We start from the raw sequence: 14,733 nt of genomic DNA, 5'->3' as shown, positions 1-14,733 counted from the left end.
TGTTCATTATTGGTGTTTGACATTTTCATTAAACAGTGAAGAAAATAGTAAAACTATCAATCCTGTCAACGGACAGTTTTGGAAGGTTTTAAACACCAGTAATTGGAATTTATTGTGACAATTATAAAATAAAATTTATATAATTTATCACGATAAATGATAAACTATACGATAATTACACACTTATGAAAAACATTGCCTCAGTTTATGGCTATGAAAATCTTTTTTTGTGTGTGTTTACCAGGAGATAGATGTGGACGCAGTTGCCTGTGACGGGGTAGTGACGGCCATTGCGATTTCTGAACACGTGGAGAACGCCGGTGTGCACTCCGGAGATGCCACTCTGGTGACTCCTCCGCAGGATCTCAACCAGAAAACCATCGAAAGGATCATGATGATCGTTCACGCCATCGGCCAGGAGCTGCAGGTCACCGGACCTTTTAACCTGCAGCTGATCGCCAAGGTGAGCCAGATTTGGGCTTTAAATCTTAATCATAAATGAATGAATTTTTGTTTCTTCACAGGTAGATTTTCAGTAGCATGGTTGATATTTCTTCATTTGAGAGCCACATTAACCAAAGCAGCTATTTATCAATCTGCACTCTGCTGCTGTACTGGAGACTAGAATTTCAAGCAGCATGTCAGGCAAAGTTTTGAAATCAGGGAACATTTCTCCAATTGAAGTTATCAGGAATCTGAGCGAGGGATTTTCTGATCCCTCACCTTCTTTGGATGAGAAACTTTTTGTTTTGTTTTTGTTCTCTGTACATAGTTAAAAATGTCTGCACCAAGTGGAGACAAGATTCACATCATTTTGATGTGAATTATAATCCATCAAAACGATGAACTGCCTAAAAACGTTCAAAGTGAAATATCCATTTAGCACAAACTTCGACTGACACCCAAGGTTCTGTTTGAGAGAAACTAGCTTAATATTTTGAGTTTAAGAAATGTTATTTTTGTTTAATCTGCAGCCTTTGACAATTTAATTGACATTATCAGCTCTTATAAGTACTTAATTAAGAAAATTATTCAGCTTATATGAAAGGAATTAAATAACTTTGGTACATTTTATACCAATAACTGGACACAATATTTATTAATTTAATTTTTTTTATTATTTTGAGTGTACTACCATTGATTACTTTAATCATACAGCATAGATTATTTAACAATATTAACTATTCCCTTCTCTAAAGGATGACCTGCTGAAGGTGATCGAATGCAATGTTCGAGTTTCCCGCTCCTTCCCTTTCGTATCGAAGACTCTAGGAGTGGATCTTGTTGCCCTGGCAACTCAAGTCATCATGGGAGTCGAGGTGGAGCCAGTCGGTCTAATGCGTGGAAAAGGGATTGTGGGAGTTAAGGTAAATCGACCCAAACCAGACATGCTTTTCTTCTCCTTCATCTGTTAAAACGATAACCGTGTGTCTTCCATTCTCCAGGTTCCCCAGTTCTCCTTCTCTCGCCTCGCCGGGGCCGATGTGGTGCTCGGGGTGGAGATGACCAGCACCGGGGAAGTTGCCTGCTTTGGGGAGAACAGATACGAGGCGTACCTCAAAGCCATGCTCTCCACAGGATTCAAGATCCCCAAGAAGAACATCCTGCTCTCCATCGGCAGCTACAAGGTATTAAACATGCTTTGAGTTTAGCAGATGTTTTTGTGAAAGTGAACCATTATGTGAACAAAGTTGTCATATGCAGATAAAACTGTAAATAAAGCTAAAATAAAATGTTTTACCAGTAATAGAAAAGTTTAGTGTTGGAGTTGAGACTTGAATGGTGTGAGATTGCCTTCCTTTTACTGATTCTTGAATTGTGTGGCGATAGAACAAGAGCGAGCTGCTGCCCACTGTGAAGGCTCTGGAGTCTCTGGGTTATGACCTGTATGCCAGTCTGGGAACTGCCGACTACTACACAGAACATGGAGTCAAGGTAGGACTCTAAAAATCTGTTTTTGTCATGAGTTGCGGGTGTTGAGGGGTGGTGAGGCAGACGCTGTAGACCCAGGTAAGATGAATAGTGATTTTAATAGTGCAACACACAGTGCAAGCAACGGGCAGCACGGCCGAGCGGAAGCCAGGGCTTGACGCCGGTAGCAACCGTTAACAAGACTGGAACACGAAAGACTGAGTGCACATTAGACAAGGACCCGACAAAGACGCAGACACAAAGGTGGCATTAAATACACAGAGGGTAATCACAGAACGAGACACACCTGGGAACAATCAAGGGGGAGACAGGACAACACGGAGACTCAAAGACACAGAAAACTCTAAATAAACACAGAAAAACACAGATCCTGACAGTTTTTCTTCAATACAACAGCTGAAGCAGTTTAAAATAACAAAACAAAACTGCAGCTAAACACACACTCTCTGACAAATGCATAACACAGCAATTAGATAGATATATGCATATTTACTCTGATAAAAAAATGCTCAAAAATAGCCTAGAAAGTGGTTGATGTGTAGATGGAATAAATAACTTTATGTTCCACACAGTTTATGAAGTAAAATTTGTATGTCAGCATTTTCTAAAAAGTCTGAGATTGAAAATGCAACACGGCAGATAAAAGTATTAATCAGCCGGTGGCAGTGTTGCACTGTTTAATGAATAGGAACTTTTTCATATGTACTGTAGATGGATATGCTGAAGCGATTAATTGATAAGTGAAATGATCAATTAATTAACTGGAGATTCAGACTCTAAAAAGGCCATTTGCTAAAAGAACAATACACTGATAACAGTAATTAAACCAAAACTTTAAAAAATGTATACGGGTTTTTCTGAATGATTAATTGTCCCTGACATTATTGCAACAAACGCTAATATTGTTTTGAGGCCATTTTCAAGTAATATAATGGTAATGGCATAATAATGCAAAGACAGATTCTCAGAGATGCCATCCATCCATTTTCTTCCGCTTTATCCGGGGTCAGATCGTGGGGGTAGCAGCTTCAGAAGGGAGGCCCAGACTTCCCTCTCCCCAGCCACTTATTCCAGCTCCTCCGGGGGAATCCCAAAGCGTTCCCAGGCCAGCCAAGAAACATAGTCCCTCCAGAGTTTCCTGCGTCTTCCCTGGGGCCTCCTCCCGGTGGGACGTGCCCGGATCACCTCACCAGGGAGGCGTCCATCCTGACTAGATGCCCGAGCCACCTCAACTGGCTCCTCTCGATGTGAAGGAGCAGCGGCTCTACTCTGAGTCCCTCCCAGATGGCTGAGCTTCTCACCCTATCTCTAAGGGAGAGTCCAGCCACCCTGCGGAGAAAACCCATTTTGGCCACTTGTATCCGCGATCTCGTTCTTTCGGTCATGACCATAGATGAGGGTGGGAACGTAGATCGACCGGTAAATCGAGAGCTTCGCTATTTGGCTTTTTTTGTGGTGAAGCTCTCTCTTCCCCACGACAGACTGAGATGAATAAATTTAAATTCTAATCGACGTTTAACACTGGAACTGGAAGGCATTTTAAATACTCAAAATAAATAAAACAGAAACGACAAATAAAATAAATAGTGAAGTTTCTGTAAACAAAAATGTCCTTCAAAAAAGGGGCTAATTGAGACCAGAGCACCAGACTGGAGACTTTCATCATCCAGTTTTTGGTAGAAAGAGAGAAAAGAAAAAACTGATAAATCACGCAAATGGAAATTATTGAGCTTGTTTTAATTGATCATGTGATTTATTGCCTATTGTGACACGCCTATTTCTACCCTGAAGTCCTCAACTTGCAGTTTTAGCTTCACTTGGTAAAAAATCTATTAATCAACTTTTCCTTTCCTCTCATAATCCAAAAACAATAAACAACAAATATATTTTTAGCTGCAGATGCATCTTTTGGTACAAATGATCAAGCGTTCACCAAAGTAATGTTATATTATTGCATTTTAGGCAATAAAACATTTTTCTTATTTAAAAAAGGAAGCAAATTATTTTGCACTTGTATTTTTCTAATGTATAAAAAGACTTCAGTGGTTAAATGAAAAATCAGAAGAATGTTCCAGTATTTTTTCATCCAATTAATTGTCAGAATAATTGTTTACTAGACTAACCGTCACTCTGTGTGACCTCGCCTCCTCCTCTCCAGGTGACTGCGGTGGATTGGCCGTTTGAGGAAGATGAGAGCGAAGGCCCCACTAAAGAGCGACAGCGCAGCATCATGAACTACCTGGAGGAGAACCACTTCGAATTGGTCATCAACCTCTCCATGAGGAACAGCGGCGGCCGACGCCTGTCCTCCTTCGTCACCAAGGGTTACCGGACCAGGCGGATGGCCGTGGACTACTCTGTCCCGCTCATCATTGACATCAAATGCACCAAGCTCTTTGTTCAGGTAACCTGGCACCTTTCCAGGCAATGCTCGTAAAACCTGCTGGGCAGGATCTGAAAGTATTCACGTGACTGATTTGTTTGCAGGCTCTGCGTCAGATCGGTCGATCGCCGCCTGTGAAAACTCACATCGACTGCATGACTTCCCAAACACTCGTCCGTCTGCCTGGTGAGTTACTACTAAATACCCTCATGGTCTGCAGCGTGAATATAAAAAGTGTTGAATATTTTTGTTTTGTTCTCTGTTTTAGCTGATTTAAAAAGACTACTCATACATTTTGTTGTCTCCTTTTAAAGTCAACACATTATGCTTTTAAATCCTTCCTTTTCACATTTAAATCTTTCTGTTGTGTTTTGTATAAAGTGGAGCTTCAGTGTTTTGTTCTGTATCTCCATATTGACCTCTGTACTGAGGTGTGTTTCCCAGAGCAACCTCTCTCTTTAAATGCAACTGAAGCACTTCCAGTGAAGGAGAAATACTAAACACTGTTGGCCTGTTGCCTAAAAATAAGCAATAAATCTATTGATCCCATGATTAATTAAAATTAACTCAATAATTTCCATTTGAAAGATTTATCTTTCTTTTTTCAATCTTTTTCTACCAAAAGCTGAATGATAACAGTCTTCAGTCTGGTACTTTTGTCTCAACTAGCCCCCTTTTTTAAAGATATTTTTGTTACTATAAACTTCAGAATTCATTTAATTTGTTGTTTTATTTATTTTGAATAAATAACATTTCTTCCAGTTCCAGTGTTATTTTTTTTTTTGAATTTAGAGTTTGTTGATCTTTTAGAATGTGTTCTTGAATTATTATGCCATTTCCATTATTTTACTTGAAAATGGTGTCAAAATAATATTATTATTGTGTGTCGCAAAACCTTCTGGGCCTAAACACTCCACTTAAGGAAAAGTACAAATAGACAAAAAAGTACTCTAGTAAAAGTATCACATTAACAATTTTACTTGAGTAAAAGTAAGTACTTGCTTTTAAAGGTGCTTGCTGAATGTATTTTCTAATCATTAAATGTGCCTAGTGTATGCATATTATTCAGTACATTAATAATATTTTGTAATTTTAATGACCAATGATGCAAGTAAGCTATGCTTCTATTGTGTGTACTTATCATTCTGTGCATCAGAATTTCAGGGTTTGTTTGAATGCCACTAATGACTATACCTGAAAGTTTTTATTTAACCCAAAGAGAGAAAAACCAATATTATTTTAACTGCAGTTTAACACATTGAAGTAAAAGTTGTCAGCCTGAAAAACAAACTACTGACATTTTCACTCCAATTTGTCATAAACTCCACAGTTAATAGTTGCCCAGCTCTAATATAAATACATTTTCTCTAGAAATTATTTTCTTACCTGTTAGCCTGTTAATTCAGCATAAAATGACCACTTTGTTGCAGTTAAATTGGCTTGTTGTTGATCTCCAGGTCTAATCGATGTCCATGTTCACCTCCGGGAACCCGGTGCCACCCATAAGGAGGATTTCTCCACCGGCACGGCCGCCGCTCTAGCAGGAGGCATCACTCTGGTGTGTGCCATGCCCAACACGTCGCCTGCCATCACAGACGCCAGCACCCTGGCGCTGGCACAGAAGGTACGCCTCCAGACAAAAATCATTTGAAGTAGAAATTCTAGATCAACATTTGTATAACCAAAACCAGGAGTATTTGATCAGATATGGCGTTAAATGTGTAATGTGTCATCAGCTTGCCAAAGCGGGCTGCCGCTGTGACTACGCCCTGTATGTTGGCGCTGCTACAGACAACGTTGCCACCCTGCCAACCGTCGCTGCCCAGACTGCAGGTCTGAAGATGTACCTGAACGACACGTACTCCACCCTCAAGATGGACAACGTCTCTCTGTGGATGGAGGTTGGTTAAATCAAATCATGTTATCCAAAAAGTACAGATGTTTTCACCTCAAAGCTCTGTAGCAGTGACTGTTCAAAAAATGAGTTTTTTTTCCACATTTGTACATAGAATTTATATAAAAGACCATCTTTAATTTTTTAATTTTTGTTCAATAAAACAGACCCTTATGGGAAGTATCATTTTAAGAGGAGTAATGCATCTCGAAACTTTATTAGCTTCTTAAAATTAAAAAAAAATCAGCATTTTGGTAAATGCAAACATGAAACCTTAGTTTTGGTTTCCATACACAGTAACGCCTTGAAAAATCTTTTAAAGAGTTTAAATTTTTTTTTGAAAAGATGTAAACTATTTACATTTCTTTAATATGCACCAGTTATTTGCCTAAGTTATTTTAAGTAATTTACAAAAGAATGAAATTATTTTATTTTAAACCTTTAAAATTCTTTAAAGGTAATTTTTTTACTTTCTTTTCTTAAAGAGAAAGTATTATGTTAATTTTAATTTTTTTGCTTTACATTATGTTTTAATGTCATTCCCTTATCAAAAACGTTGTTCTAGCTTCCGCCTCACAGAGCATCTCTTCTGTACGACTCCCTCACTCAGCTCCTGCAGACTAGTCTGCAGCAATTAGTAAACATCTGGTGGATCTGCACTTCTGCTGAGCTCATTATAGTAGCTATTTATCAGTGAAACGCTGGGAAAAACGTTGATAATGGGTTATTAGAGGAGCCATGTTGTGATGACTTCCTCAAGTCAGAGTTTCTGAAAGAGTAGGAGTTTTAAAGAGACAAAGGCCCAATTTCAAGGCGTTGAGTTATAAAATCACATTTCTTTCAAGTCATATTTGATAAGCAGCATTTTTATAAGAACTGAAATTAAAATAGTTACTTGATCATTCTTTGCAGCACTTTGAGAACTGGCCCAAGCAGATGCCCATTGTCGCTCACGCTGAGAAGCAAACTGTTGCTGCCATCCTGATGGTGGCGCAGCTCTACCAGCGCCCCGTCCACATCTGTCACGTGGCCAAAAAGGAGGAGGTAAGTCACCGTTCATATTCAGCTGGACTATGCAGACCTAACATCTATAAATTTGCCATCATTGATGAGTTGTTTTGTAGATCCTGGTCATCCGAGCTGCTAAGCAGAAGGGCATCCAGGTGACATGTGAGGTGGCCCCCCATCACCTGTTCCTGTGCGAGGAAAATGTGACGGAGATCGGAGAGGGGCGAGCGCAGGTCCGACCGATGCTGGGAGCCCGCGAGGACATGGAGGCGCTGTGGGAAAACCTGGACGTTATAGACTGCTTCGCTACGGATCACGGTTAGTGAGCACCAATTTTAGGCTATTTCACAAAGATAATATTGCTTTAATTCACATTTTGCACATTTATATACTTCCATTTTGGTCTCTACTGCCTCTAAAAACAGCCCAAACGCCGGGGGTGGGCATTTATTGTTTCGTTTACCATTTATTGTCATTAATTTTTTATAAGAATTTTGATTTATTGTTTTTATTGTTTTACGAAATGCTGCTTAAAATCGCTCATAGCGATCAATATTGTTTGATTAGTTTTACAGTTTTCTCCGTTTGTTCAATGAGGGTATCAGTATGTATCAATTAATGAACTAAAAAATATAATGAACATGTTTTAAAGAGTCTACAGACCTATCCTAACCTGTTTAAGGATTCACAGCAGGTCACCTTTAGTTTTATTTCCTCTTGTCGACAGCTCCTCACTCTGTGGAGGAGAAGAGCGCTGAGCGTCCTCCTCCCGGTTATCCCGGCCTGGAGACGATGCTGCCACTGCTACTGACCGCCGTCAGCGATGGCCGCCTCACTCTAGATGACATCATCAGACGTCTCTATGACAACCCCCGCAAGATTTTCAACCTGCCTGTTCAGGAAAACACCTACGTAGAGGTACGTCATTAAGGCTGTGGCTTTTTTCTTTAGTTTACCAAGAATCATGAAGATTCCCAAAGGAACTGTAAAAGAAGGAGAATTACATGTATTAAAGAAATGGTGTGACAAAAATAATTACTAAATTATGGCAAGATAAAATTTTAATATGTAGTAACAATAAAATGTAAATAAAAGATAAGTTGTTCATGATATAATGTATTGAAATAGATTAAGTGTATGAAATCAGATTTTATTTTATTTTTTGTGGGGTTATGCTAGGCTACAAATTGCATTAGACTGCACATAGTAATAACGTAAAAGCTTAAAAAGTCAAAAACCATTGTAACATTGAATAAAATAAAAATATTTTCCAAATTAAAAAATGACTCTGTAAATTCTACTGTTAATATTTCCATAAATTACTGTGTGGAGATCTGGGGAAATTTATAAAAATAACAAAACCTGTCTACATGCATCAAAAGAAAGCTATACAAATTATAACTTAATCAAATTTTCATCCAACTAATCAAATATTTCTTACAGTTATAAAACTTTATGCCTTTGTAGATCTCAGGAGTGCATTGACTATGTACATATCTCTTTCTAATAATCTCCTTCCAAGTTTTATACAGAAGTGGTTCAAAATTAAAGAAAAAAACTGAATTGAGAGAGAAGGGTTTGTTTAAAAAAAAAAAAGCTAAATGTTTGGGTGAATATTAAAAGCAACTAGAAAAAATTAAATTTTTCAGGTGTGGAATAGTTTGTATGGGGTTGAAACTGTTTTTCACTCTTAAAATAAAAAAATATATAGAAATTATTTGCTAAACAAATACAAAATGTTTTGATTATAATTGTTTATATTTTACGTGTTTGTCGACAGACTCAACTGGAATTACTTGGAGATAAAATATACTGGAAAAATTCTGCTATTTTGATTTTGATGATCCTGTACGTATAACAAACACTTTTTTCAGTACACACTTTGTGTTCTTGCCATTAACAGAAATTTAAACATTTCTTATTTCTTTATTAGTTTTCTCTTGGTAAGAAAAACAGATACGTACAAGTTGAATATTTTTTTCCTTGTGTTTGTGTTCTTATTGTGTATTAAAAGGTTAAACAATGACAGAAATAAATAATAATAATCTGAAGTAATTCTGCTTTAAATATTTTTCTTGTTTTTTCAGGTTGATTTGGAGCAAGAGTGGGTTATTCCTCAGTCGATGCAGTTTACCAAGTCCAAGTGGACTCCGTTCCAAGGCCTGAAGGTGAAGGGTAAAGTTCTCCGGGTTGTCCTGCGAGGAGAGGTGGCCTACATCGACGGACAGGTCGGCTTCTTGCTCCACATCATCTGTTTCATGAATGTTTTATTGGGTTTAAAGTAGAATATCTGTCCTCTTCAGGTTCTGGTTCCTCCTGGTTACGGTGAGGATGTGAAGACCTGGCCTGCTGCTTCCATACACTCAGCTGAACCAGTTAAAGACATCCCACTGGTATTCAACCTGAATTCGTAAAAGATATGAAGTATCTTGAGATTATTTTTATTCAGAAAGTTTGCTTCCTGCTCCATCAGTCTCCGGAGCGACCGCGTCCGACTCCTCCTCGTGAAGGACACGTCCGGACCAGACCTCCAAGTCCCAGACGCGTTCCGGGAGAGTCCCGTTTCCTTCTGCCGCCAAGACTCCACCGTTCCTCTGATCCTGGACTCCCACCAGGTACTACAATACCCATCATGCCTCAGCGTGGTCAAACCTTCTGTCAATAGATCTGTCCATATATTCATTTTAATTTCAATAAGCTTAAATTTTTAACAAACCTTTAACACTTGAACTAGAAGACATTTTAAATATCCAAAACAAATGGGAAAAGCAACTGAAACGACAAATAAAATGGATACTGGCGTCTGTAAACATATTTGGCCTTCAAAAATGAGGCTAGGTGAGACCAAAGCACCGAGCTGAAGACTTTTGTCAGTCTGGTAGAAAGAGAGACATGGGAAAAATAAACACTCATGCAAATGGAAATTATCAAGCTTGTTTTAATTTATCATGCAATTGATTGATTATTGATTATTGCGACAGGCTAAGCACCGACATAACAGATGGAGACTGATCAACTCTTTTTTTGTAAAAGCAAAAAATTATTGAAATCAACTAATTTAGTAATTGACTAATCGTTAACTGATGATGTGAAAATGTTTTTGCAAAATTCAGGAAGTTATTTCAAATTTGTCAATTTCCATCAACCTTTTCTGATGTTCTGATGTCAAATGTTAATGGGAATACAGTTATTGTGAGTTGTTCCAGAGGAACATCATTGTTTATGGGCCGCTGCTTGTGTTTTACTGATTCCTGTAGACCTGACCATGGTCCCGCCTTCCGGTTCTGGTGACGCCTACAGTCATCCTCCGCCTCTGTCCAGGCTGCTCTCCCCTCTGTCCGAGTCCAAACAGTTGACTCCCTCCCAGGTGCCCCACTGCCAGACGTCTCCCCTGCTTCACCCACTGGTGGGCCAGCACATCCTGACCGTCAGCCAGTTCAGCAAAGAGCAGGTACCTCCATGACAAAAACTCATGCAGGACATAAATATGGCTGTAGTTCTGTTAAATCACAATCAAGTTTTATTTTTTGCTTTTTTTTGTCTCCTTCAGATGTCCCACCTTTTTAATGTTGCTCACACTTTGCGGTTGTTGGTTCAGAAAGAGCGAAGCCTGGAAATCTTGAAGGTAACTTATCTTAAGACGTGTTATGCAAAATTCACATTTTTTATGTTTTTGAACTTCCATTTGTGCTTCTACAAACAGCCCAACCATGAAAAAAAAATGTTTTTTGGTCTCAGCATGTGTTAAAAGCCCAGGAACAAAAATGTTAATAGTTTTGGAAGTGGACACTTCTGATATGTAATGGCAAATTGTTCCATAACTTAAATATGAAATAAATAAGATATAAAATCACATTTGTATGTGCTGTACAATGACTGATGGAAAAGTTGGTAGTTTTGTTGTTGACACAGAAACCACTTGCTGTGTTCTTGTTGATTGTGCAGGGGGCTCCACATCTGCTTTTCAAAGATGTACAGATGTATAATTGCACATCTGTTTGCAGCCATTTTCACATGTGATTGTAAACGTTGAGTTGCAGCTTAAGTGACAGCTCAAATAACTCGAGACTAAAATCTCATTATTTTAAAATGATTTTGTGCAAAACATTTAATAGCCGTAGACCTATCCTAACCTATCCAAAGAAAGACTATAGGCCACCTTTAACATTTATATTTTCTGTCTAATTGTTGTTCTATCCTCTCCTATCAGGGTAAAGTCATGGCGTCCATGTTCTACGAGGTCAGCACTCGAACCAGCAGCTCCTTTGCAGCAGCCATGCAGCGTCTGGGTGGCTCCGTCGTGCATTTCAGCGATTCCACGTCTTCCTCCCAGAAGGGAGAGTCGCTGGCAGACTCTGTTCAGACCATGAGCTGCTACGCTGACGTCCTGGTGCTCCGACACCCGACTCCCGGAGCTGTGGAGGTGGGTTTCTGGATCAGCACACATTCTTTAAAACTTCAGACAAGACGACGTTTTCAAGGTTTTAAATTACATTTTATAATCATTGAGTGTAACTTTATTCCTATTTTAAAAAATTAAGACTTGGGGAACGATTTTACCCACATGGATTCTGAACATTTAAGAACATATTTTGTTTATATTTTCAATTTAAAGGAACAATTAAAATTTTGTAAAGGACTGTTACACGTAGTTGGGACTACAGGTGAAATTTTTTCTTTTTTTTCCACAAACTGTAATCACACCCCTCTTCCTTTTTAAAAGTCTGCTCATTTTTATCATATCTGAAAAACATAACTTTCCCATTCAGTTAGTTTCTTAGGTTTTATTTTCTTACTCTAGTTCAGTAGATCAGTGTGGATGGGAAGTCTTCTCCATTCAAGGGGTAAGGAGTTTTTTAATCAAAGATTTGAGTGGAAGAAGCTTTGGCTGAGTGCTTTGCTCTTACATTTTTAAACGCTAACATGCAGTTGTTTGCACTGACATTTGTTAATTTGTACAAAGGAGTTTAACATAGAACTGCTGGAAAGCTATTGTCTTTGGCTTTGTGTGTTTTTCTTTTTGATATAGCATGGTAACTCAATTCTTACAATCTGTCATCTCGAAGCCAAGGGCAGATGACCGCCTATCGACAAAACATAACCTGCAATTGCTTTGACAGATCACTGCCTGTTTCTCATTAATTTGCTTTTAAATGTTTAGATTAGAGGTTCATGCTTCGATTTTTGAAGTTTTATAGTTTAGGTCAATCTGAAAGAGCAGTAGAGATACACCTGTCATTCTGATCCTGATTATTCCCAAGCCTACCAGACATCAGACATACAAACTGAATTTGCTTTTCTAAATGTTTAAATGCAAAAAAGCTTAGAAAATCTGTATCAGATTTGTATCTGATTTAGGGTGTTTATACACCTGTTAAGGGAACCGGTAGACTCGGTTTGACTGGGGACCAAAGATACAACAATTGTTAGATTTTCAACTGGTGCAATTCTCTTTCATGCTGCACCGTGTCAAACCAGCTGTTACGACCCGTCTAGGGGTGGCCAGATCATAACATGAAAGGTCCCTCCTCGTCCCATCCCAAACAGCCAACACATACAAAGTTAAACATTTTACAGTGATATTTATTAAAAAATATGTTTGATTTAAATATAACAAAAATGGAGCATATAACGTCAGAATGAGCTAGTGCCAAAACAACAAACAAAAGGAACTATCTAAATAATAATCAACTTACCTAACCGAAAATAAATAAACCAAATGACAAAAACTTACCTCCCTAACTAAAAAAACAGGAAAGAACTAAGGCAACATAAATGGCAGCTCACTCCTACAAACTCCAAACCAAGAAGTTTAACAAACAAAACAAACAATGTGGCCGGTTGAGATGAGCAGAGGAGGGATCTTCCAGGAAGTCCACGTCAGCCGCTTTTATACTCGTCACATCCGGGAAGCCACCAATCGGACGTCCCCCGTCGTCCTCCAGGCACCAATCAAAAACAAGTACCTGCACACTCATTTACATAATCACATCTAACGACTCCAGTCGTAACACCAGCTAAACCAGGTGTCTGAAACTCCAGTCCTCGAGGGCTGCAGTCCTGCAATTTTAGATGTGCCTCTGCTGCGCCACACCTGAATAGAATAATTAGGTCACTAAGGCTCTGGAAAACTGATCTACACAAGGAGGAGGTCATTAATTAATTTCATTCCAGTGTTTTGTACCTGTGGCACATCTAAAAACTGCAGGACTGCGGCCCTCGAGGCCTGGAGTTTGAGACCCCTGAACTAAACCCTTTGAGCAACCTGTCCCCCTCCTCACCTGTGGGGGCGCTGCATCAAGAACTTCTGAAGGAAACAATACAAAAGTCTCTGAAGAAGACACAGTGAAATTTTCTTCTTCACCAAATGGAAACAGATTTTGTGAAGCTCATAGTGTCAAATTTTAGTAGCGGTAGTAGGATTTCTGTTTCGTCTTTGGTAAAATACCACAAGCCACTTCTTTTGCATTTGTTTTGATTGAATTTACCCAGAATGCAGTCCGGTTCCGGTACAGTGTAGTCCGTTTCCTGCTTTTGGAGTAGTCTTCGAAACCGAGGTTTGTAGGCAGACCGGAGTTGACTTTTTTGATCTGCACCAGAGTTTGATTGCACATTCACACCTCCACAAACGAGTCAGACTTTCCAGGCAAACGAACTATAGTTTGACTAAAGCTCACTGAACGGGGCTGGTGTGAATGTCTTCTTGATGCCACATATGGAAGTAGCACAAAATAAATTTTTTGGAAGAGAGGGGTGAAAAGATTGCAGTGAAAAAGTTGAATATGGGCCAAAAGAAAAAAGGAATCAGATTTAGGTGGCATTTGCTTGCTGTGACTAAAACTTAAAACAAGCATGACTTTAACCTAAATGCTCATTTTACAGCAAAACGCAAGTAGTGTTGAAATCCATTGGAAATTGCTAGTTAAAAGTTAGACAGAAAACTAAACCAGTACTCTGCAGGTCACATTCTAGCTGCATGATTTGTGAACCAGTCTAGTATTTTAACATTGTTATATTTTATCTGCAGAATGCATCCCGTCCCTGCCGTAAACCAGTGATAAACGCCGGCGACGGCGTCGGGGAACATCCCACCCAGGCCCTGCTGGACGTCTTCACCATCAGGGAGGAACTTGGGACGGTCAACGGGATGACGGTAAAACCTGGGAAACTCAGATCGTGATCTGAATCAGGAGCACAACACTTACGGTTTGTTTTTCTGCTAGATCACGATGGTTGGAGACCTGAAACATGGCCGCACTGTTCACTCTCTGGCCAAGCTGCTGACTCAGTATCGCATCACTCTGCGCTACGTAGCGCCTAAAAACCTCCACATGCCTGCAGAAATCATCAGCTATGTGGCTTCGAAGGGCATCAAGCAGGTGAACAGCATAATTTTTTAAGTGAGCAAGGGAGAAAAATACCAAGATATTACATAACCACAGTAAAATAAGCTTTTCATATAAATTTCCCCTCTAAAAATGTGTGAAATAATTTTTTAGAGATAAAAAAAAATCTA

The 14,733-nt window shown here is 39.1% G+C and overlaps 1 protein-coding gene across 2 annotated transcripts in view; it reads left to right on the top strand.

Moving 5' to 3' along the window:
- cad (carbamoyl-phosphate synthetase 2, aspartate transcarbamylase, and dihydroorotase) overlaps positions 1 to 14,733 on the top strand; it is a 30,696-nt gene that overhangs the window by 13,839 nt on the left and 2,124 nt on the right. Inside the window, exons 23-41 of one of the 2 annotated variants that reach the window (XM_023347854.1) lie at positions 245 to 463; positions 1,200 to 1,367; positions 1,446 to 1,628; positions 1,831 to 1,935; positions 4,091 to 4,336; positions 4,420 to 4,501; positions 5,773 to 5,939; positions 6,052 to 6,216; positions 7,122 to 7,253; positions 7,334 to 7,535; positions 7,945 to 8,135; positions 9,305 to 9,445; positions 9,521 to 9,610; positions 9,691 to 9,832; positions 10,475 to 10,668; positions 10,768 to 10,842; positions 11,428 to 11,640; positions 14,245 to 14,370; positions 14,441 to 14,596. In XM_023347854.1, the coding sequence (XP_023203622.1) occupies positions 245 to 463; positions 1,200 to 1,367; positions 1,446 to 1,628; positions 1,831 to 1,935; positions 4,091 to 4,336; positions 4,420 to 4,501; positions 5,773 to 5,939; positions 6,052 to 6,216; positions 7,122 to 7,253; positions 7,334 to 7,535; positions 7,945 to 8,135; positions 9,305 to 9,445; positions 9,521 to 9,610; positions 9,691 to 9,832; positions 10,475 to 10,668; positions 10,768 to 10,842; positions 11,428 to 11,640; positions 14,245 to 14,370; positions 14,441 to 14,596 (2,997 nt within the window). Of the gene's footprint in view, positions 1 to 244; positions 464 to 1,199; positions 1,368 to 1,445; positions 1,629 to 1,830; positions 1,936 to 4,090; positions 4,337 to 4,419; positions 4,502 to 5,772; positions 5,940 to 6,051; positions 6,217 to 7,121; positions 7,254 to 7,333; positions 7,536 to 7,944; positions 8,136 to 9,304; positions 9,446 to 9,520; positions 9,611 to 9,690; positions 9,833 to 10,464; positions 10,669 to 10,767; positions 10,843 to 11,427; positions 11,641 to 14,244; positions 14,371 to 14,440; positions 14,597 to 14,733 lie in introns of those variants that run through there. The other variant, XM_023347855.1, reaches the window with a different exon arrangement.

This window comes from Xiphophorus maculatus, chromosome 15 (assembly GCF_002775205.1).
Source record: "Xiphophorus maculatus strain JP 163 A chromosome 15, X_maculatus-5.0-male, whole genome shotgun sequence".
NCBI lineage: Eukaryota > Metazoa > Chordata > Actinopteri > Cyprinodontiformes > Poeciliidae > Xiphophorus > Xiphophorus maculatus.
This window is presented reverse-complemented; position numbering and strand designations above follow the sequence as displayed.